Here is a 24806-nt window from a genome sequence, read left to right on the forward strand (position 1 = left end):
CGCGGGCTTAGGCAGTCCACTCACCTCAGCCTCCCAAAGGCGCGGGATTACAGGCTGAGCCACCGAGCCCGGCTAAAAAACCCCTTTATTTTTATTTTCTTAATTTTTTTTTTTTTATAGTCTCGCTATGCTGTCCAGGCTGATCTGGAATTTCTGGACTTGAGTGATCCTCCCACCTCAGCTTCCTAAAGCACTGGGATTATAGGTGTGAGCCACTGTGCCCGCTGACTCCTTATTTATTTGTCATCTTTCATGTGCCAAGTGTCCTAGTCTATGCTTTATGTATATTATCTCATTTAATCCTCACCCACAACCTTATGAAGGAGAAAACTGAGACACAGAGAGTTTGGTTTGGTTTTTTTTTGAGCTGGAGTCTCACTCTGTCGCCCAGGCTAGAGTACAGTGGCATGCTCACAGCACTCCAGCGTCTACATGCTGGACTCCGACGATCCTTCTGCCTCAGCCTTCCAAATAGCCAGAACTACAGGTGCGTGCTACCACACCTGGCTAATTTTTTTATTTTTATTTTATTATTATTATTATTTTTTGAGTTGGAGTCTCACTCTGTTGCCCAGACTGGAGTGCAGTAGCACGCTCCTGGCTACTGCACCCTTGACCTGCTGGGCTCCAGCAATCCTTCTGCCTCAGCCTTCCAAGTAGCTGGAACTACAGGTGTATGCTACTAAGCCCAGCTAATTTGATTTATTGTAGAGATGAGGTCTCGCCAAGTTGCCCAAGTGGGTCTCAAACCTGCGGATTCAGGCAGTCCACTCGTCTCGGCCTTCCAAAGTGCTGAGATTACAGGCTGAGTTACCGAGCCCTGCCTAATTTTTTTTATTTATTGAAGAGACGAGGTCTTGCCAAGTTGCCTGGACTGGTCTTGAACCAACAGGCTCAGGCAATCCACTTGCCTCAGCCTCCCAAAGTGCTGTGATTACAGGCTGAGCCACCAAGCCTGGCCAAGACACAGAGAGTTTATAGGACCTGCCAACTTATTGGAGGATTCAAATGAGGTCTATTTGAACTCTTTTTTTTTTTTTGAGTTGTCTCACTCCGTCGTCCAGACCTGGAGTGCAGTGGCACGCTCATGGCCACTCCAGCGTCGACCTGCTGGGCTCCAGTGATCCTTTGCCTCAACCTTCCAAGTAGCTGGAACTACAGCTGTGTGAACTCTTATGCCTGTTTTGCTCACTCATCCTTGACCACAAGGAACTTCTAGTTGGCCAGGTTAGGCAGCCAAATCCACAATGAGTTCAACTGTTGTTGGGCACGTTTAGTAATAACCCTAGGAGCATGTCACAGGATGATTATTATTGTTATTTTTTGAGTTGGAGTCTCACTCTGTTGCCCAGAGTGGAGTGCAGTGGCATGCTCCCAGCCACCGCAGCCTCGACCTGCTGGGCTCTGGTGAGCCTTCCAAATAGCTGGTACTACAGGTGCACACTGCCACGCCCGGCCAATTTTTGATTTATTATAGAGATGAGGTCTCACCAAGTTGCCCGGGCGGGTCTCAAACCTGCAGGGTCAGGCAATCCACTTGCCTCGGCCTCCCAAAGTACTGGGATTACAGGCTGAGCCACCGAACTCGGCCAGCAGGATTATTTGATCTTGTGTCTCACTGAGAAAAGGGGGGCTTGAACATTTTGTGTTTCCAGCTCTGTTGCAGAAAGACCTGTGTCTTGCTGTGCCAGCTCTCCATTCACCCAATGGTGTGCCTTTTCTGTTGTCCCTGCTATTGCAGACATCTTTGTTCGGAGAGGGAACCTACCTCACCAGTGACTTGAGCCTGGCCCTCATTTATAGCCCCCATGGCCATGGGTGGCAGCACAGCCTCCTCGGCCCCATCCTGAGCTGTGTGGCCGTGTGTGAGGTCATTGACCATCCAGATGTCAAGTGCCAAACCAAGAAGAAGGGTGAGTGGGTCCTTGGCCCAGACCTGAACTGCAGGCTCTATTGGGTACACAGGTTCTTGATGCTTGCCTGGTGGAGGGTGCACCCATCACATGCCAGAAATGGGCTGGGGCCAGCTCAGTGCAGGTCAGGGCTGCCTTCAGTGAGCAAGCAGCCTTCTTTTTTTTTTTTTTCTTTTTTTGAGTTGGAGTCTTACTCTGTCGCCCAGACTGGAGTGCAGTGGCCACTCCCGGCCACTGCAACCTCGACCTGCCAGGCTCTGGTGATCCTTCCGCCTCAGCCTTCCAAGTAGCCGGAATTACAGGTGCGCGCTACCACGCCCGGCTGATTTTTTATTTATTGTAGAGACGAGGTCTCGCCAAGTTACCCAGACGGGTCTTGAACCCGCAGGCTCAGGCAGTCCACTCACTTCAGCCTCCCAAGGCACGGGATTACAGGCTGAGCCACCAAGCCCGACTGCAAGCAGCCTTCTTACTGGAGAAGATCATTTACTGCAAGGCAGGAGGCAGGGGTGCCAGGTGAGGCCTGATGAGGTTCATGGGGGTAGCTCAGAGGAAGGGCAGTTGTGGTGGGTATAAGTGGTCAGGGAAAACTTTGGGCAGGAGGTGAGATTTAATTTTTTTTTTCTGAGTTGGAGTCTCTCTCTGTCGCCCAGGCTGAAGTGCAGTGGCATGCTCATAGCCACCCCAGTATCAACTTGCTGGGCTCAGGCAATCCTTCTGCCTCAGCCTTCCAAGTAGCCCGAACTATGGGCACACGCTACCATGCCCAGCTAGTTTTTTGATTTATTGTAGAGATGAGGTCTCTCCAAGTTGCCCAGGCTTTTCTCATACCCTTGGGCTCAGGCAGTCTTCTCACCCTGGCCTCCCAAAGTGCTGGAATTGCATGCTTGAGCCACCATGCCCAGCTGAGATTTGATTTTGTAAGTGAGTAGTGAAACCATACATAGCCTAGGCTCCTTGAAGTTAGGAACAAGGCCTCTTTCCTTCATGGGCACCTGGTGTCCATAGAGAGCACTTGAGATTCAACAGATACTTGCTGAACTGAAGTTGAGGACTTTGGGGCCAGACCCTTCCATTCACTCCAGGGTGTTCCGGGGCCCTGAGCATGTGAGAGGCAGCTGAGACCTGAGGGTCCTTGGCTTTATTGAGCATGGTGGTATGCTAGCCACCTCATCCAACCCCCGGCATGTCTCTGAGACAATTTGTCCTTTGCCCCCGTCTCTGCTGCCCTCCTCAAAGGGCATCACGGGATCATCATTTCAGGCTCCGTATTGGCCTGTTGGATCCACTGAGACAAGGAGAATGCAGAAAACAGACTGTTCTGGCTTCTAATGTAAAACACCTGGAATCCTGAGAGAGAGGTCCAGGTCTGACAACACCCTCCTAAGCCAGATTGCATGAGTATTTGCATTTATAATTCTTGGGACGTTTTCAAGCCATGACATTAAACATCAGCCTCTGCTGTCACGCAGCTTTGGCCTTTTTTCTGTAGCAGTCTTTCATCTTATTCAGAGAAAAAATTTGTTTTTTAAACAAGTCTTGGTACAAAGGGTGGAAGATAAGTGTTTTAAGACACTCAAGTCCAGAATGGTTTATTTAAAGTACCCACTTAAGAGACTTATGAGACTGAGTCCTGGTCCCAGAGTGGTTTCTGCTGTGACCATGAGTTAGTGCCTTTCCTCTGTTTTTTCCACCCAGTTCGATTTTTGTTTTACTTTCTCTTCTTTGTCTCCCTGGTCTTTTCCTATTTCTTTTTTCTCCCTCTGCCTGTCTGCTTGCTGGACTCTTCTGTTTCTTGAGTGCTGCTTCATGTCCACACGTAGGCCTGTCCTCAGCCTGCCATGACTGCCCCCCATGTGGGACCTGGAGGCTTGACTCGTTCCCATTTATAATTTGCTGCTTTGGTTATTGTGGTCCCCGCAGTAAAGGTGTGCCTTACTCTCATTACTCAGATTCCAAGGAGATAGATCACAGAAGAGCGAGGATCAAACACAGTGAAGGGGGAGACATCCCTCCAAAGTACTTTGTGGTCACCAATAACCAGCTCCTGCGGGTGAAGTACCTGCTGGTGTATTCGCAGAAGCAGCCCAAGAGGTGAGGAGGACAACCCCCACATGGGGCCAGGAGAACAGTTCACGGCTGCGTTCAGAGTGTGGGATTTCGCAGGTACCGGTTCCCTGGCCTGAGACCTCTGCTAGGTGTGGAGTAGATGACACGCCATGCTGGACAAGGGAGGGGTTGAGGTGTGAGGAGGGCAAGATGTGGTCCTGGCCCTAAGGGGCTGTGTGTTCTAGTGAGAAAGTAGGGAGGTTTGTGAATACAGACAGAATGAGGGACTGACAGAAGCCATACTGGCTGCCCGACAATGTGGCCCCTTAGCCATGAGGCCCATGATCACTGCCAGAAACAGAACGGAGGTTAAGCTGGGAGGCAGGGCCGTGGAGGGACCCAGAACCCAAGCCCAGCTTGGTTACTCCCATGATGACTGTTGATCTGCCGCCTGCCCCTCTCTGGCCCTGAGTTGCTTCACCGTGGTCTCTAAAATGAGGGTGCTGAACCCCACAGCCAGTGGAGGGTCCAGCCCATCTCAGCAGTGTGGCAGTGGAGCTGTGCAAGCTCACCAGGGTTGAGACCCCTAGTCTTGTTGCCACATTGGGCCCCTCGGTGGCATTCCTTGCAGGGATCCACAGCAGGTGAGCAGAAATGACAGGAAAGGGGCCACTTTTAATAGCCCCATGCCAACTTGTACACACCAGTGGCTTCCGGGCTTTCAGATTTCATAAACCAGTACAATCTTCCCTCCCACGTCCAAATTTGAGCACTCTAGATAGGGTTCCTGAGTCTGGGGACATTATCCTTTGGTTTAATGTCATCTTACTTTTTCTCCCTGAAAATTCCATTCCTCTCCCACTTCTCCCTGGAGGGTCTCGTCAGTCTCTTCAGTGTGATCCCCAGCCTTTTTGGCATCAAGGTTTTGTGGAAGACAATTTTCCACAGACCAAGGAGGATCATCAGGCATTGGATTCTTTTTTTTTTTTTTTGGAGTTGGAGACTCACTCTGTCACCCAGGCTGGAGTGCAGTGGCACACTCACGGCCACTACAGTGTTGACCTGCTGGGCTCAAGTGATCCTTCCACCTCAGCCTTCCAAGTAGCCGAAAATACAGGTGTGCGCTACCATGCCCGGCTAATTTTTGCTTTATTGTAGAGATGAGGTCTCACCAAGTTGCCCAGGCGGGTCTCGAACCTGTGGGCTCAGGCAATCCACTCCCCTCGGCCTCCCAAAGCGTTGGTATTACAGGCTGAGCCACTGAGCCCAACCCAGCATTGGATTCTTGTGAGGAGCTCACAACCTAGATCCCTCACAGGTGCAGTTCACAGCAGGGTTCACTCTCCTTTGAAAATCAAATGCCACCACTGCTCTGACAGGTGGCAGAGCTCTGCTTACCTGCTGCTCACCTCTTGCTGTGTGACCCACAGACCAGTCCATGACCTGGGAGTTAGGGCCCCTGGTTTAGATGATCTTCTAGTGGGCCAAAGAGGACTCCCCCAGCTCAGATTTATGTCTGTATATGTCTAAATGTGAAAAGACTTGCTAAATCACCTGTCACCTGCCATCATCTGGGCAGACACCCTAAGCTAGGTCATTCTTCTGGATACAAAGTCATGCTTAAGAAAATATGGGTTATAAAAGGTAAAAGAGGAGCTGTAAAAGAGATGATCAAGATGAGCTCATGCATAGCTGTCTTTTTGCATTTAGAAAATGTTCTGTTGAAAGGTGTGTTGGTGCCAGGGCAAACAGCCCCAGATTTCTCGAGCAGGGAAGCACGAAGCTTCATCTGGCTCACGCAGAGGATGAAATTCATCATTTCATCTCCTTTGAGCCAGACTTGTTACATATACTTTTAAACAAACTTTTCTCTCTTTTTGCCAAGACCACTCTTTTCCCTCTTAGCAGGGCTTCGAGCCAGCTTTCCTGGTTCTCCAGCCATTGGTTCACAGTCCTCATATCCCTGTATTTGCTGCTGCTGCTCTTGGTGAGTGTCATCAACTCCTCTGCCTTCCAGCACTTTTGGAATCGTGTGAAGAGATAGTCTTCCTGGGCCCGGTGTGAGGCCACCTCAGTGATGTGCCTTATGACAGCGTGTTCTGTATCTCCTGTGCCTCCCATCCAGCCATGCCAAGCCTGGGGGCCAGTAGGGGGACCAAGGATGACTCATGTGCCATAAGAGTCTCAAATGCCTTTGACGATTCCCCCTGCCACACTCTGGCCAACAGGACCATGGTTCTTCATGCTGAGGCTTCAGGGGAGCCTTCCCATCTGTTCCTTCCTGAACAGTACTAGGGAGTTGGCTTGTCAGCCAGGGCCAAAGGAAAAAGTCCTGCTGCATTTAAAAACAAAGTGTCTAGGCTGTCAGTGGTGTGTTTACAATCAGTCTTGGCGGAGGTTGGCCCTTTCTCTAATGCCTTCTGGAAGGCGGAACATGTGGGGACCATAAATCACTAGGCGGTTGTCTTGTTTTGACTTGAGACACCCAAGAGAAACAGTCATGTTTCTCATAAAAATCAACGGGATCATTTTTGAATTTCATCAGCCTTTGTGTGTGAGCACAAAACATTTTAACAGTTTTCTTAAATCAACAAACAGCCTTCTGCTACAGCCATACCCCCCTTCCCGCAAACCATGGACGAGAAGAAAAGAAGTCAGCGGCATGTCAGAAATATGGGCTTAACAATGAGAGCTCGAGTCATCTTTTTCTAAAAGTTGCCAGCTGCTGATTAGAGCTGAAATGGAACCAAATGTTTGTTTTCTGATTTTTAAAAAAATAGCTGTTTGAAAAATTAGTCTTTGTAAGCTGAGTAAAAGGGGAAATTTCTAAACCTAGAGCACTGTTTGGCCAGTGTCCTCATCCTCTTCTCTTGCTGTGTTTTAGAGAAAGGGGTTTGAGCTGTAGGCTCGCCTCCTGTTCTCATTCTCACGAAGCTGCCTTTTGTGGCCTGCTGGCCTTCGAGAAGAGTCCTGCCTCAGTGTGCCACAGATTCAACTGGGTGGAGCCTCCCTCTGATGGGCTGCAGGTCTCTTGGTAGTCAGTCTGGACTCTAGTGGGTAGGAGAAGCTTTCTGACTGCCCGGAGAGCTGTGGGCCCACTCATTGTGTTCTTTGCCCTCTTTTTCCTGTGGGTTTTGGCCATAATGGAGCTCCATATGACTTGGGGCTGAGATTTCTGTAAAGAAGGGGAAAATTTTTTCTGTACTTTGTAAAGTTGTGAAAAATCCACTGTCACAGTTTTTGCATTGAATATTGGGACACTTCAAAAATAATAAAGATATTTTCATAACTACAAGGTCATCCTTGTGACCACTTTCAACCTCAGTGTGAGCCTGTTGCATATACTCTGTTATTAAAAATCTTATTCTCTCTTTCCTTGTTCGAGGGAGTCGTTTGCTGAGAGTGTGTATCACCAGGATGTCTAGTAGGGTTGAGTTTCTAGTCAATGATAAACAAACTCAAGCACCTACTGTGTGCTGAGCACCATGAGTATTAGCAGGATCAAAGTCAAGATACCCCTGCACTCAGGGAGCTTTCAGGAATGTCAGCGATTTGCAGTGTTATGAGGAGGTTTTGGGAAACACTTGATAAGGAATCCCAGCCCGGTCTGAGGTCGGCAGCACAGAGGTGGCACTCAGCACTACAAGGCACCTCTCGGATACCCACTCCTTTAATCTGCACAGCAGACCCTTCCACTTGATAAGAGTTGAGTAGCCAAGGCTATAGGCTGGGGGAGCTGGGAGTTGAGTCTGGCGGACTGCTTCCATGTCAGTCTCATAACCAGCCCTGCCTCCCACCCAAAGGAACTGGTTTCAAGCTAAGCGATGGAGGAAGTGTTTCAGGCAGAGGAAACAATACATGCAAAGACCTAGAGTTCCCGGAAAAGCTCAAAGCAGTGGGATTGTAAAGGAAGAGGTGGGGTGAGATATCAAACTGGAGAGATTAAAAGCCATTAGGTTTTAAACAAGAAAATGATGAGATTGAGTTTTCAGAAAAATCACTCCAATGGCAGTTGGAAAATGGATTTAGGATTATTTTGAGGATTAAAAGGATTGATACAGTAGTGCCCTGTGTAGACTGCCTATATGTCAGCTGCTTTATTATTATTATTATTATTATTTTATTTATTTTTTTGAGTAGGAGTCTTACTCTGTCACCCAGGCTGGAGTGCAGTGGTACACTGCTCACGATCATCGCAGCCTCAACCTGCTGCGATGGATCAATCAGGTGATCCTTCCACCTCAGCCTTCCAAGTAGCTGGAACTACAGGTGCACACTATCATACCTGGCTGATTTTTTGATTTATTGTAGAGACGAAGTCTCACCAAGTTGCTCTGGCTGGTCTCGAACCCCTCAGCTCAGGCAGTCCTCTCACCTCGGCCTCCCAAAGTGCTGGAATTACATGCTTGAGGCACTGGCCCGGCCTATTTTTATTTTTAATGACCCAGCAAAGTTGAGAGCCTGCGGAGGAGACAGGAGGAAACCAAATGGCAAAGTGTCCCAGAAGCCAAAAGGAGGGCTGAGGAGCCGGGTTTCTGAGTGGGAAATCCCAGTTTCAGTGGCGTTTAGAGTTGAAGATGTGGACAATGTCGAACCACATGGATGTGAGGGTCTCCATTGTTTCCAGGAATTCTCAGATCCCGAGACCTGGCTGCATGTCTCTGATACACCTGCATGGATTTGACTCTGTGGTCACAGTGGCCCACTGCTAAAGGGCAGTGCTGAGGGTAGTCTCTCATGCGGGCAGTATTTCCTTCAGATCCAGCACTGCTTTTGCTGAGTTTTATGCTTCGCTCCACCCCCCAAAAAAGAAAAACTGGCAACGCAATACCTGATTGATTGTGGGGACAGAGGATAAATAAAGAATGGTCCTGCCCTCCATGAGCTCTGGGGCCAGCAAAGAACCGTGGGACAGTCACAGGACGTGGGACTGAAGGTCCTGGAGTCTAAAGGGTCCGTGTGGGTAAGAGGGAGACTGGGGCCACATTACCACCCCCAGGGGCTTGGGCACTCTTGCCTCATGGGCCTTCCTTCCTCCATGAACAAGTGTTTAAAATTGTATCTTATGACCGCATTGGCATAACGACTAATATACTCAATGTACTCAATTGACTAATGTACTCAAACATTTTCTTCCACTTAAAAGCTTATTTTTCTGTTTTTAAAAGAAATGAAAACATTTTTGCAGTGTGGGCCTCAGCACAGAGCATGTGTCTACTGGGTGAGCTGGCTCTGGGCTAGGGCACTGGGTCCACAGGATCTGCAGGCACTTGGAAGTGGAGCAGCAGGAGAAGCCGCAAACCCTCAGTGAGACCCACAATTCTAGTTAGCACTGGCCCTAAATCTAAGGCAGATCCCACAGGCCAAGCAGCTTCCAGAAAAGGCACGTTTGGGGTCCTGGGTGTGGGAGCGCAGAGGCTTCCCTGTCCACAGAGGAGGAAGGGGCTGTTCCCTGTGGGCACACCCCACTAGGCCAAGAGTTTTGCCAGTTGACATCGGACACCAGATCACGGTTCAGTTGGAGCCCCTCATGGGGCCTAGTCGCCTAGGTCGTGTGGAAAGCAACCCCATCCACCCTCTGATCAGTGCCATTATCAGGACAACACTTGCTTCCAGAGGGTGCCTGCATCCCAGAAGCTGTCAGTTTCTACCACGTGGGGAAGGGGCCTTGCTCTGGGGGGATGTGTGTGTGCATGCATGTGGAAGAAATGGAGCAAGGATGAGGCTCAGTATCATTTCTGATCAATTCATGTCATTAAACACGAATTGCCTACAAACCAGGACAGGGCTGGTGGGTTCGGCTTAAAGAAGTTTTCCTTTAGAATGTGGTTCCATTCCATCTGAACCATTCTTGTTGCTGAGCCCAGGAGGTGTGTGTTGGCTCTGTTGACTTACCTGTTGCCATAGTGAGTCCTAGGCCCCAGCTAGATTCAGCTTCTCACACAAACAGAGCATGCCCCTCCCTGAAGCTCCACGGCCCCCACCGCCTCACCCCACACCCCCCACCATGCCCCACCCTGTGAGTTTTCCATCTCTTGGCTTTTGTTTCTGCCTTTGTCAGTGTCCCCTCTGGATGGGTTTCTATTTGTTTCCACACTGCCTGGGCCGTGCACTGTCTGGGAGACATGTCCTGTGCTGCCTCCACCCTGATCTGTTCAGAACAAGCTCCTTCCTCTCCATGCATCTCCAGCCTGACATTTGCAACATCCAAAACAAACCACAGCATTTTGAAGCAAGATGGAAACCACCATCTCCACCCACCCTGGCTGGTGCCCTTGTTTGCCTGGGAAGGGCTTTTCAAAAATTTCCAGGATTCCACTGCAGTCCTGAACAGGAAAAGCAGTGTATAGTGAATACTGACAGGGTGAGGCTTTGCTTGTGTTAAAAATGTGGCTTTCTGCGTTAAAATTCAACTGCAAGCAGCGTGAGGGCAAGACCTAGGTTGTCTTTTTTTTTTTTTTTTTTTTTTAGTTGGAGTCTCACTCTGTCACCCAGACTGGAGTGCAGTGGCTGCTTCCGGCCACCACAGCCTCGACCTGCTGGGCTCTGGTGATCCTTCCGCCTCAGCCTTCCAAGTAGCTGGAACTACAGGCGTGCACTACCACGCCTGGCTAATTTTTTGATTTATTGTGGAGATGAGGCCTCACCAAGTTGCCCAGGCGGGTCGCGAACCCGCAGACTCAGGCAATCCACTCACCTCAGCCTCCCAAAGCGTTGGGATTACAGGCTGAGCCACCAAGCCCAGCTCCTAGGTTGTCTTTTATGCCCACATCATTAAGATATGGTGGGTGCTCAGGAAAAGTGTGCTGAGTGAATAAGTAGATGAAAGGTCACCAGAAATCTCCCCGCTGTAGTGGGGGGTCGATTGAGTGTGAGCAGGAGATGGAGCTAGACTTGAGAAAACGCGTGTTGGCAAGGTGCTGTGGGTGGTGAGAGCTTCGGGGAAGGTTGTGGGTGTTCTGCTGGATATTAGGGAGTCCCATTTACTCTGTCACCAGAAGTGCTTTTTGGGGTTGGTGGGATGTGCAGGACGGAGCCTTCTGTTTTATTTAAGTTGCAAATGATTCTGAGAGACGTCAGACTGTTGACTTGACCTTCATACACACATGGAAATGATGAATGACAGAGCCTTTAAACATTTTTTTTTAAATTTTACATATGTGGGGTACATTTCAGGGTTAGGTATATAAATGTTCAAAGCCTTTTCTAAGAACGGGTTTTCCTAATGAGCTGGGGGCAGGTGGTGGTAAAAGAGAAAGAAACCACTGGAGATTCAGGGTCAAGAGAAACTCTGACCATGTCGGGGATAGGGCCACCAACGTTGAACTTTGCTCCATTCCTGATTGGCCGAAGGAGGAGGATCCTGGTGAAAGCAGCATGCGCTGGTCAGTTCAACCAGACACAGCTAGTGAGGCAGGAGGAGCCAAGGCTAGTCAGAGTGCAAGTGTGGACTGAAGACTGGTTTAAAAGATGCAGCTTCACTGTTCTTGGGCAAGATAGGTTCTCCCAACGGGTACTTCATATATACGGCCTAGCAGAGGTCTTTAGGAACTTAAAAAGCACACCAATTCTATTTTAAAAGGGCTAAGGGTGCTTGAAAAGTATCCAGTCTCTTAGTTCTTTGACCAATGATTTCCTTCAGATAAGGTCATCTGTTCTTTTTTTCTGAGATGGGGTCTCTCTCTGTCTCCCAGGCTGGAGTATGATGATGTGATCATAGCTCGTTGCAGCCTGCAACTTCTGGCCTAAAGTGATTTTCAGCTGGTCTTGTTGGCTCAGTCTAAATCCCAGCACTTTGGGAGGCTGAGGTGAGTGGATTGCCTGAGCCTACAGGTTCAAGACCAGCCCTGGCAACTTGGTGAAACCTTGTCTCTACAATAAATAAAAAAATTAGCCAGGCGTGATAGCTCGCACCTTTAGTTCTGGCTACTTGGAGGACTGAGGTGGAAGGATCGCCTGAGCCCAGCAGTTTGAGGCTTTAGTGGCTGTGAGCGTGCTGCTGCACTCCAGCTTGGGCGACAGAGTAAGACTCCAGCTCAAAAAAATAAATAAAGTGATTCTCTGGCCTCAGCCTTGCAAAGTGGTGGGATGACAGGTGTGAGCCACTGGGCCCAGCCCAGACCATCTGTTCTTGTCACCCAGGGTTTATTTACCATCCTGATATCATACTCCAGCTTCCTATCTGGGGAACCAACACTTTTTCCTACCCTTGCTGGATCTTGAAAACCTGACCCCACCCACACTGCAGGCAGAGCAGTGGCTCAGGCCCAGCCAGTCAGCAGTTTGCAGTCCTCTAGCCTCAGTGGTTGCTTCAGACAGGAGCATGTGACCCAGTCAGATAATAGTATCTCAACAAAGTGAACCATGAGCTTGTTGGGGTTCTAGAAAAGAAGACTGCATTTCCACTGGTCCTGAATGCAGGCAGCTGGCTTCCTACTGCCATCTTGCTGCCACATGAAGTCTCACACTAGGCCGGCTCCAGGAGAGCAGATCATAGTCCTCATGTTGTTGCCTGAGCACTGATGTGGTTGTGCTTAAAGTAGACTTTTCACTTAGGTGATCAACAACTCTTTTTACCTAACAAGTTTAAATGTGGTCTAGGTCTAACACAGGTGGCTGGGTCTTAATTGATACCCTTTGCCATCCTGGAGCTTATTTGTTTATTTTTTGAGTTGGAGTCTCACTCTGTCGTCCAGGCTGGAGTGCAGTGGCATGCTCACGGCCACCCCAGTGTCGATCTGCTGGGCTCTGGTAATCCTTCCGCCTCAGCCTTCCAAGTAGCCAGAATTATAGGCGCGCGCTACCACACCCCACTAATTTTTGATTTGTTGTAGAGACTGGGTCTCACCAAGTTGCCCGGGCTGGTCTCAAATCTGCAGGCTCAGGTAATCCACTTGCTTCGGCCTCCTAAAGTGCTGGGATTACAGGCTGAGCCACCGAGCCCAGCCTTGGAGCTTATTTTTGAGGTAAGTCCTTTATAGAAGGAGTGACCATGGGTTGATGAAGTGCGACTGCCTTGGTGCCTGGCTGTCCCCACAAGGCACTCTAACCTGTGTGAAGTGAGAGAGGGACAACACACACACAAAAGCCGCCACGTTCTGGGATCTCCTGCAGCCTCAGCATCAAGGAGTCTCCTTGGTCAGCTTGGACTCCTCCAGAAAGGCTTCTGGCCTAGGAAACGCCAGGCACTCTGGGTCTGGAAGCAGCAGTGGACTGCTGTGATGAGGGATGGGGTGGGGTGGAGGTGGTCAGCCACCTTCAGGAAGACCAGAAATGGGTCTGCAGTGAAGGAGATGGGCATTGCCCTGCATGATGCTATGGTGGCCCTCACAGGCACCCTGTGGGACAGACCTTATTTACAGAAGAAGGAGGCCTGGAGAAGTGACTGGCTTGAAGCGAAGAACCAGAGGGGTGGAAGCAGAGCTGGCAATGAGAAAGGCAGGCTGAGGCTGAAGCTAGAGATGCTGCTGGAGCAGAGGCTGGTGGGATGTGGCGGGAGGCTGCAGTGCTGCCCAGCTCTGGATGGAGTGCAAATCTTGAATATCTATAGCACTGATGGCGCTGCTCTGTTGTATAAGGAGGGAGTGGATGCTGTGGGGTGGCACCCTGATGCCCCCCAATTAACCGGATCCTTGGGCTCTTGTCACCTTTCCAGCCCGTCAGCCACAGAGCACATGTGGCACTGAGTGTGGAGCAGGGAGGGACTACTCTGATGAAGATAAGTTGTTTTTTTTTCTTCAGTGAGAGTCTCACTCTGTCACCCAGGCTGGAGTGCAGTGGCATGCTCATGGCCACCCGCAGCCTGGACCTGCTAGACTCAGGCAATCCTTCCGCCTCAGCCTTCCAAGTAGCTGGAACTATAGGCATGTGCCACCACACCTGGCTAATTTTTCGATTTATTGTAGAGACGAGATCTCACCAAGCTGCCCAGGCTGGTCTTGAAACCCTGGACTCAGGCAATCCTCTCTCCTCGGCCTCCCAAATTGCTGGGATTACAGGTTTGAGCCACTGTGCCCCCCCCAATTTTTAAAAAAATTTTATTTTAAAGATGTGGGGTACAATTCAGGGTTAGATATACAAATGTGAAGATGAATTTTTGAGACCTTGCATCCAGGGGCTGCTGACAGCTAGATCCCCCAATTGTGAGATGTTCCTACATTAGAGAATAAGCAGTCTCCCCATGGGCCAGCTATGTCATGACATTTCTCACTCTCACTGTTGCTGGGCTAGGTGGGGCCATGGCCCTGTGCCCAACTCCAGCAGAGGCCTGGGGAGCTTGTCAGGCAGGTGGGAGGAAGGGGAGGTGGCTGTCTGTTTCCAGGCTGGATGGGACGTTTATCCTGATTTTTTTTCTTTTTTGAGTTGGAGTCTCACTCGGTCACCCAGACTGGAGTGCAGTGGCTGCTCCCGGCCACCTCGCCTGCTGGGCTCCGGCGATCCTTCTGCCTTCCGAGTAGCCGGAATTACAAGCATGCGCTACCACACCCGGCTGACTTTTTGATTTATTGTAGAGATGAGGTCTCGCTGCCCAGGCGGGTCTCGAACCCGTGGGCTCATGCAGTCCACTCACCTCAGCCTCCCAAAGTATCCTGATTTTTTTTTTTGAGTCGAAGTCTCTGTCACCCAGGCCTCAGTGCAGTGGCACACTCACGGCCACCGCAGCCTCGGCCTGCTGGACTCCGGCAGTCAGTCCTTCACCTCAGACTTCCAAGTAGCTGGAACTACAGGCGCATGCTACCAAGCCTGTCTAAGTTTTGATTTATTGTAGAGACAAGGTCTCGCCAAGTTGCCCAGACTCAACCCACGGGCTCAGGCAATCCACTCGCCTTAGCCTCCCAAAGTGCTGGGATTACAGGCTGAGCCACTGAATTCGGTCCTGAGTCTTCATTTTGCCCAGCACCTTCAACTCAGCCTCAAGTCACCCCTGACACAAGTTCTGTGTTTATAAGGATGGTTCTGCAGTTGAGAGGAGGCCCACTGCGCCACTGTGCGGGTCAGAGCCTTGCCATCCTGGCCAAGGCCTACCTAGGGCATTGGAGACTCCCACATCCTTCAGTAGATCTGAAGTCTCACACCCAATGACTCCTTTCACAGAAGCGCCACAGAAGCAGGACTGAGCCATGGCCTTCTATCCTGTGACTGTGGGTGCGGTGGATACTGCGACTGGAGTGACGTGAGGTGCTCCCGGTGAGATGTACTGCCCGTGTATTTGGGGAGGAACAGGGATGTTTTCAGCTCAGGCCTGTTTTGAAGATCAGGCTGGTGGCCGAGCCATTTCCTGAGGAAGTAAGTCTTCTGGAAAAGCGCTGTTCACGAGGCACTCCTAAATTATCCTGCATGGAGTGAAGCTGGGTGCAGGCCTACGTGGATCCTGCCACTGGCCAGAGTCCAGCACCCAGTCTGGGCCTACCCAGGCCTGGAGAGGGAAGCCCCCAGCACCTTCCCGCCCTCTGCCACACGACTCTGACCTGGACCTTCAGGGAGGGGAGGAGGCCTTTCCCAACTGGTCTGCAGAATGAATTCTACCAGGAGCCCCTCTGGCCACAGACAGGAGGCGCGAGAGGCAGACATGTGGGCGCTGGGACAGCCCAGGGACTCTGTGGACAGGCACTGTGCTTTTAGCCTGTCTCAGGCCTGCAGCCTTGCCTTTGTCTAACTGAGAATATCCGTGTGGGTTTGTGACTGTTTCGGGTTGGTGTGGGTATGTGGCTGCACTTCTGGTTGGAGCTGGGTTCCTTGTGTGTTGTCCTGTGCACACGTAAGCACACACACCTGCATAAACCCATGTGCCTGGGTGTCTTTGAGGGAGAGCGTGGGCCTCTATGTCTCTGTGTTAAATGAAGGGTCTATGCCTTTATACAATGTCCCTGGGAGTCTGCAGGGGAGGCTGTCTGGGTGTGGAAGTGAGCCTATTGTTCTGAATGTCAGTTCAGGCCTGTCTCTCGTGTGTGTGTGTGTGTGTGTGTGTGTGTGTGTATGTTTGTGTGTGATATGCCATGAACCTCTGAAAGCACATGTGCCTGTTTACATTTGTATAGAAGCATTCAGACGTCACTCATGGATCCTTCACAAGATGATTTACTCAACAGACACCTGCTCCACGCTGGGCTACTAGGAGGTGTCTGTGGCCAGAGGAGGGCCTGTGTGGCCATCTAAAGGTGCGCTCAGGGCAGGGGCCATCTTCATGTTTCCTCGTGGCAAGGAACTGTGGTAAGTGGAGAGATACATGCAATACAGTCTATCGGTCTAGGTGCCTGTGTATACATGTCTCTGCATGTCTGTTCGTGTGTCCATATGTGTGTTGTTGCCTGTGTATACACGTTCATGTGTCTGCCCGTGTGTCTATGTGCATGTCATCTGGGTATATACCCATTTGCCTGTCTGCCCACATGTGTGTTTGTGTGTATCATCACCTGGATATACAGCCTATGTGAGTGTACATGTATGTGTTTCTCTTTCTGTTTGGCTTAGTCTGTCTTCTCTCCTGCTGTCCCTTCCTTGGCCTGGGTTCACTTAGGACTAGACAGGCTGGGGTGATGGGAGGGCACTGACCTGAGAGTTCAAGGTGTTGTTCTGAGTCTGACCCAGGCTCACTTTGTGATTTGGACTCAGTTTCCTCATCTGTTGAATGAAGGAGTTGGATTAACTCATCACTAACCGTGTGGGTCTCCTTTGGTTTAAGGAAGGAGACAACTCCTTTTTAGTAATCAGATTGGGAGATGCCTAACTGCAGACGTGCTGGGTACAGTCAGAGCAGAGTCCAGTCCCAGCTCTGCCCTGCACAGCTGTGTGTCTCCTGGGGTCGTTCCCATGCCTCAGGATTGCTGTGTGTCAGGTGCTGAGCATGAGGCCAGCACCTGAGCATGAGGTGTCCAGTCAGCGTTCGTTGTCCTCCAGAGGCCTTCCAGCTTTCGCACCTGACACGTAGTGGGGTCAGTGTGCTGGTTGACTAACAATTCATGTGAACGTGTGTTTTGGCAGTTCTGGCCTGTGGTGGTTGGGGGTGGGGATGGTTGGGGAAGAAAGTCTGATCCTTTCTTTGGTGCCTTCTGAGCAGGTGCCAGCTCAGATCTGTGTGGAAGCTGCTCCCTGAATCTTGCGTACACACCCGCACTATGAAATGCAGGCCTGGTGTCTTCTTCCAGCCCGGGTCTGCCTGGAGCCCTCTAGGTGCTGCAGCGGCTGAGCTGAGGAGGACCAGGCTCCAGGGCGGAGCAGGTCAGTTGAGTCCTCAGGCTGGCTCCCCTACATGTCCATGCCTACCTGACAGTCCTGACAAGTGGAGGCCATCTATCTCCTGTGATGTTTCTGGCACAGAAGGCCCTGGAGCACCTGCGAGATGAGGAGACCACCCCCCCCCCCCCCCCCCCGCCATGATCATCACCCCTTCTGGGTCTCTGGAATGGCAGAGATCCAACAGATGTGACATGGAGATGGGGCAGGAGACAGCGCCTCTCAGCTGGGGCTGGTGGGGTGACCATCTTCGGAGTCCCCTGGAGCCTGATGAACCCTGGTTGTGGAGGGAGCGAGGGAGGGCTGAGGGTATCGCCCGGGTTGCTGGGTTGGGATGTGTTCTGACAGTGAGCTCTGGGAGGCTGAAGCCCTGAGGGAGGTGGGAGAGGGTCTGCTGGAGGTCATGCTGGCCACCCCTCTGACTGCCCTCCACATAGGTCACAGAATTGGTGGGATGGTCTCCCAGCTCCAAGAATGATGGGAGGTGGAGGTAACAAGCTGTGAAGCCTCCCTGGGGGTCACTGTGACCTCCCCCACCATACTGGGCTGCTCTGTTTGGGGCCAGAACTGGGAATTTTCCTCTTGAAAAAAACTGAAAGCAAGAGAGCAAGTGGTGGGTTGTGGCCAAAGTAATGTGTTTAAGGAAATTTCTGCTTCATGCTGGCCAGGATAGGGAATGTCTGGTCAAAGAGCTGCTGACGGCCAGGGTCTCTGTAAGTAAACAGGCCGCCCCCGTTGGCTGCCTGAGCTCATTTCCCTCCGCAGTGCACGAGGGGGTGACGTCACCACAAGTGGGGCCTCCTGGCCATGGAGTTTGTCAGTGAGCAGGATGGAAGCCCAGTGGCTGCTGGTGGTCTGGGCTTTGCATCTGCTATGCAAACAGCTGCTTCCATGCGAGCAGCTCTGCCTCCTTAGTGGGACTATACCGCATCCACGACCTCATCGGGTGTGTCCTGGAGGAGCTTGGGACTACCTGGCCCAGTGCCCAGCCTCCATAAGAGGCTTTCCCTCCAGAGAGCTAGTCCTCCCCTGGTCTATGAAGGCATCTGAAGTGGGCTCAGCCACAAAGAATGACCCCTGAAGGTACAGGCACATGGCTTGCCCCTGCACAGCGCAGATAGTGCAATGTGCACCGCGGCCAGTCTCCTGGGGCTGTGCAGCCCCATTGGGTGGGGGACTTTCCATGAGCAGAGAGCCTGGGTCAGGGGAGGCTGGGAGGTGGGGTGGAGCCACAAAGCTCTCTCTGTGCCTCCTCCACAGGCTCTTCCTGAGCCCTGTAGCCACCAGGTGAGGCTTTTATGGGGTTTGAAAGCCCAGCAGTGGGATTACCGAGGAGTGGCTGCCAGAGGTTGGCACAGGCTCCACCGCCCCTCACCCCCTGACTGTCCCCGCTTCGCCTCCTGACTGAGGAAGGGGGAGCAGTGGGGTTCTAAGTAGAGAGGCAGGCAAGAAGCTTCCTGGGGCAGGCCTGGGACTTTCCCTTCTTGTGTCCCCCAGAATCCTGAGTTGACTTCATCCGTCACGCATGCCCCACCCCAGAGCAACTGGCCCACTCGATGGCTGCCTGACGCACTCTGGGCAGACCAGAAACCTCAGACTGACCTCAGACTCACAGAAGATTCACTGCTTCCCCAGTGTACACCTGTCTGACCGTAGGTCAAACTGCTGTTCTATCTGCTTGTTCAACAAATCATGATCAAATGCTTCGATTATGTCAGTCTTGTGCTGGTGCAGGGCATACAGCCACTGACAAGATAGATGATTTGAATATTATATATTAGGAAGGAAGCAAATGAGATTCTATGGGAGAGGGTCCAGCAGACCTTTCCTATATATGATGGGCAGGGAAGACCGTCTTGACACATCATCTGAGACCTGGGGGTTGAGAATGAGAAACAACTGTGCAAAGAACCCAGGGAAGAGCTTTCTAGACAGGGAGAAAGGCAATGCCAAGGGCTTGAGGTGGGGAAGAGCGTGGCATAATCTTGGAACAGCCAGGAGATCCATGTGACTAAAAGGATGGAGAAGCGGGTGGGAGCAGAGGAGACAGGGCCTTGTGAGCTCTAGGAGGGACATAGGGAGAAGTGAGGGGACGACCCTGAGAGCTGTAGGCAAAAATGTGACACACATTCAGGAATAAATAGCAGAATTTATATGTAAAAACCTTTCCTCGACTGGGTCCAGTGGCTCAGCCTGTAATCCTAGCACTTTGGGAGGCCGAGGAGAGTGGATTGCCTGAACCCGCAGGTTCAAGACCAGTCCAGGCAACTTGGCAAGACTTTGTCTCTGCAATAAAATAAAAAATAGCCGGGTGTGGTAGTGCACGTCTGTAGTTCCGGATACTTGGAAGACTGAGGCAGAAGGATTGCTGGAGCCCCAACGCTGGGGTAGCTGTGAGCGTGCGTGCCGCTGCACTCCAGCCTGGGCGAAGGAATGAGATTCTGACTCAAAACAAAAACAAAAATAAAAACCTTCCCTCAAAAACTCCAGACCCAGATGCCTTCCCAGTGAATTCTATCAAATATTTAAGGAAGAAGTAACACCAACTTTACACAAAATCATTCAGAAAATTGAAAAGGAGGAAGTACTTCCCAGTGCATTCTATGAGGCCAGCCTTACCCTGATACCAAAACCTGACTGTTAGATCACATTTTCAGTGGGTCTTCCAGAATGTTAGGTTAGGCCCACTGGGGGTGTGAGTGCCTGGTGTGCGATCTGGTGCTGCGAGAAAGATGCAAAGAATTGCACAGAAGTTAGATTAGAAAATATAATTTATTTAAAAACTAAATTAGAGAAAGAGAGAGAGAGAGAGAGAGAGAGAGAGAGAGAAAGAAAAGAGATTCACCTCCCCAAAGAAGGGGAGGGAGCAAAAGCCAGGAAACGTGTTCTGGTCATAGCTCAAAGAGCACATAGCCACACCATAGTTTAGCAAGGCAATGGCGGCTGGTTGCTCATGGTTGAGTCCTTTTTTTTTTTTGAGTTGGAGTCTCACTCTGTCGTCCAGACTGGAGTGTAGTGGCCGCTCTTGGCCACCGCAGCCTCGACCTGTTGGGCTCTGGCGATCCTTCCGCCTCAGCCTTCCGAGTAGCCGGAATTACAGGCATGCGCTACCACGCCCGGCTGATTTTTTGATTTATTGTAGAGATGAGGTCTTGCTGCCCAGGCGGGTCTCGAACCCACGGGCTCAGGCAATCTGCTTACCTCAGCCTCCCAAAGGCACGGGATTACAGGCTGAGCCACGGAGCCCAGGGGTTGAGTCCTTTTAATCCTTCCCTTTGATGAGGGAAAGTCATTAAGGTGATTGGGTGGTGGTCTGCTCCACGACATCATGAAGGGGCAGGTAAGCGCAGGTAGTGACATTAGGTGATGGTCAGCAGGCAGATGAGTGGGTTAGTCACATGATTGCTGCCATGATGGTGGGCTAGGTGGGAGGAGACAAGGGGAGGGGTCCCCCCCCCCCAGACATCTGTCAGATGATTCCAATTCACAAGATCCTTAGCAAAAAGGTGGTCAAGGAGTGATCTTTGACCTTCTGCTTTTGACAAGGAACCTGAACATTCCTTAGAGATTATTATGCTAAACCATGAATTGAAAGGTTGGGCTCTCTTGTCTTGCATCTGATGGAAATTTGCTGAGGGGGTAGGGTAGGCTGCCAGCTTGGTCTGCAGTAAAATGTCTGAACGCTTCCTAAAACCTGCCTATTGGAAATTTATCTGTCTATGTCTAACCTGTGCTAGACTCAAAGCATGTCAGTCTAAGCAAAAATGGCTATGCAGAGGCAAAATGTGAACTAAATTTATTCTAACTTTCTCAGGGTCCCTCCTTTCACTGACAAAGACATTGCAAAAAAACTACAGACCTGTATCCTTCATGAACATAAATGCAAAAAAATGTGATCAAAATTCTGCCAGAGTAAATCCAGCAATACATAAAAGGATAAATCTTCATGATTAAGGGAGGCTTACCCAGAAATACCAGGTTGGACTAATGTTTGAAAATCCATAAATGTAATTCACATATTACCAACTGAAAAAGAAAAAAAGCCTTAATAATACAGGAAAAGCATTTGACAAATTCTAATGTTCATTCCTGTTTAAAAGCAGACCTCAGCTGAGTAGGAAGAGGCGAGTGGCATCTGTGAGCCCCTTCTGCTGACACGGGGCTTCTTGGCCTAGGGCCAAGCGCTTCCACTCACATGTCGGGGATGGGAACAAAAATAGCTGTTCTTATCACTTCCATTCAAGATCATGCTGGGGTCCTAGCTGGTGCAGTGTGGTAAAAATAGAAATAACAAGCATACGGTTTAAAAGGAACAAAGTACAACTCTTTCTTTACAAATGGCATTATCATCTATACAGATAATCTTAAGTAATCTAGAAAAGCCACTACAATGAACATGTATAGAAAAGTTGCAAGATACAAGATTGACATATGAAAATCAATTTTATTTCTATATATGAGCAACAAACACTTGGAAATTGACATTCTAGAAACAATCTTTATAATACCATCAAAAATACAAAATATTTAGAGATAAATCTGACGAGATGTGTAAGACATTGAAAACTAGAAAACATTCCTGAGAAAAAGATCTCAATAAATGGAGAGAGATACTGTGTTCGTGGATCAGAAGATTTGGTATTTTCAAGATTGCAATTCCCCCCAAATTGATATATAGATTCTAAATAACTCCCATGAAATTTTCAGCAGGTTTTTGTAGTATTCAGCAAACTGATTCTAAAATGTATATGGGAATGCAAGAACCTCAAAGAGCCAAACATTTTTTTGAAAGAATTATAAAATTGGAGGGCTTACCCCACTTGATTTTAAGACTTGCTATAAAAAGTACAGTAATCAAGACAATGTGGTATTGATGTAAAGATAAAAATATAGATCACTGGAACAAAAAAGACCATCCAGAAATAGAGCTACACACATACTGTCAAATGATTTTTACAAAAGTGCCAAGGTATCTTTGGGGAAAAGATAGTCTTTTCAACAAGTAATGATGGAGCAACTGGATATCTGTGTGTGTGTGTGGGGAAAGTGACCCTCCACTCTTACTTCAGACCATACACAAAGATTAATTCAAATGGATCACAAACCTAACTGCAAGAGAAAAACCTATACAACTTCTAGAAGAAAATGTAGGAGAAAATCTTTAGAACTTGGGTCAGGCAAAGAGTTCTTAGGTGCGACATAAAAAGCATGGACTATAAATGGAAAAGTTGGTAAACTTGATTTCACTAAAATTTAAACTTTTTCTTTCTAAAGGTGCCTTAGGAAAATTAAAAGACAGCTACCAGTGGGAGAAAACATTTGTAAAACATATGTCCAACAAAGAACTTGCATCTAGAATATATATATATATGTATTTTTTTTTTTTTTGAGTTGGAGTCTCACTCTGTCGCCACTGGGCTTATTTTTTGATTTATTGTAGAAATGAGGTCTCACCAAACTGCCCAGGCTGGTCTCAAACCTGTGAGCTCAGGCAATTCTCTCACCTCCGCCTCCCAAAGTGCTGGGCATGAGCTACCATTGAAAGGTGCAGACCACAGTCAGAAGGGCATCCCCAAGATGGCTCTGCCTCCCAAAGACAACAAAGGCCGTAAATTCCTGCCTCTCCCCTGCGCGCACGACACTTAAACTCATGTACAAACATTATCTCCCTATTAGGAATGCTATCTCATAGTCTCCTCCAATAAGACTCAGACACGGCACTGGCCTGCCCCTGCAAGGTTCATAAATATACCTTTCTCCCTGCATAACTCTCTCTCTCTCTTATTCCCTCTCTCTGTCCCATCACTCTCTCGCCTTCTCTCTCTCTCTCTCTCTCTTTCTCTCTCTCTCTCTCTTGCTTTTTCTCTCTGTCCCCACCACTCTCTTGTTAGCTCTCTCTCTCCCTCTCTTACTTTCTCTCACACTCCCTCCCCCGCCCTTTTGCTCTCTCTCTCTGTCCCCGCCACTCTCTTACTCTCTTGCTCTCTTTCTCTCTCGGTCTCTCTCTCTTTTTTTCTCTCTCTCGTCCTTCCTCGGTTACAGTCCCTTCGTGTAACTGCCCCTTTAATAAATCTCTCAGTTCAGACGGCGTGGAGTCGTTACTGGGTGCCCCCAAAACTTCTTTCAACCATGCCCAGCCTGGAAAATATATATGTATACATATATTTTTAATTTTTTTTTTGAGTTGGAGTCTCACTCTGTCGCCCAGACTGGAGGGCAGTGGCAAGCTCCTAGCCACGCAGCCTTGATCTTCTGGGCTCCGGCGATCCTTCCACCTCAGCCTTCCAAGTAGCTGGAACTACAGGTGCATGCTACCACGCCCAGCTAATTTTTTAATTTATTGTAGAGATGAGGTCTCGCCAAGCTGCTCAGGTGGTTCTCGAACCCGCGGGCTTAGGCAATTCACTCACCTTAGCCTCCCAAAGCACAGGATTACAGGCTGAGCCACCAAGCCTGGCTTTCAATTTTTTTTTTTTGAGTTGGAGTCTCACTTTGTTGTCCAGGCTGTAGTGCAGTGGTATGCTCACAACTACTGCAGCCTTGACCTGCTGGGCCCAGGTGATCCGTCTGCCTCAGCCTTCCAAGTAACTGGAACTACAGGCATGTGCCACCACACGAATTTTTTTGATTTATTGTAAATACGAGGTCTCACCAATTTGCCCAGGCTGGTCTCAAACCCCTGGACTCAGGCAATCCTCTTGCTTCGGCTTCCCAAAGTGCTGGGATTATAGACTTGAACCACTGTGCCCAGCCCCTAGAATATATTTTTAAAACTTCTTTATGTACTTAGAATATACAAAGAACAAAGATTTTTGTATCTAGAATATAATAAATATATATACAACTCAAAAGAAGACAAAAAACACATTTTAAAAAATGAACAAAAATTTTGAACAGACTTCACCAAAGAAGACATAAATGGCAAATAAGTACATGAAAAGATGCTCCTTGGGGTAACCTCTTTGGGTCCCTTCCCGCTGTGGGAGCTTTTCTGTCCTCAATAAATCCTGCTTTGTCAAAAAAAAAAAGAAAAGAAAAGAAAAGAAAGAAAATATGCACCTTGACTATCGGGGAAATATAAACTAAAACACAATGAGATACCACTGCATACCCACTAAAAAGCTAAAATTAAAAGACCGACCTACCAAGTGTTGTCAAGAATGTGAACTGGCTATAACTGTCCTACACTGGTGGTGAGAATGTAAGCAGTACAAACACTTGGGAAAACAGTTTGGCAATTTCTCAAAAAGTTAAATACACAGCTACCATACAATCCAGTCATTCTTCTCTTAGGTATCTACTCAAGAAAAGTGGCAGTAGAAGCCCACACAAAGACCCAGACAAGAGTGGTATAGCAACTTTGTACATTATAACTAAAAACTCAACAACTTAAGTACCCATTGTCAGGTGAATGGGTAACATATTGTGTAACATTCATCCAATGAAACGCTTATTACTCAGCAATGAAAATGAATGAATTGGCTGGGTGTGGTGACTCATGCCTATAATCCCAGCACTTTGAGAGGCCGAGGTGAGAGGATTGCCTGAGCCTGAGGGTTCAAGACCAGCCTGGGCAACTTGGCAAGACCTCATCTCTACAATAAATTAAAA

General features: G+C 49.3%; 1 protein-coding gene across 1 annotated transcript in view; it reads left to right on the forward strand.

Annotated features, from left to right (window-relative positions):
* The window catches only part of PARP16 (poly(ADP-ribose) polymerase family member 16), a 34431-nt gene that overhangs the window by 6193 nt on the left and 3432 nt on the right, over positions 1-24806 (forward strand). Inside the window, exons 3-5 of the mRNA XM_021711406.1 lie at positions 1742-1913; positions 3866-4007; positions 5871-5949. Coding sequence (XP_021567081.1) covers positions 1742-1913; positions 3866-4007; positions 5871-5949 — 393 coding nt within the window. The remainder of the gene's footprint in view (positions 1-1741; positions 1914-3865; positions 4008-5870; positions 5950-24806) is intronic.

The sequence above is a fragment of the Carlito syrichta genome, unplaced genomic scaffold (assembly GCF_000164805.1).
Source record: "Carlito syrichta isolate Samal-C Ts95f unplaced genomic scaffold, Tarsius_syrichta-2.0.1 Scaffold302272, whole genome shotgun sequence".
Classification (NCBI taxonomy): Eukaryota; Metazoa; Chordata; class Mammalia; order Primates; family Tarsiidae; genus Carlito; species Carlito syrichta.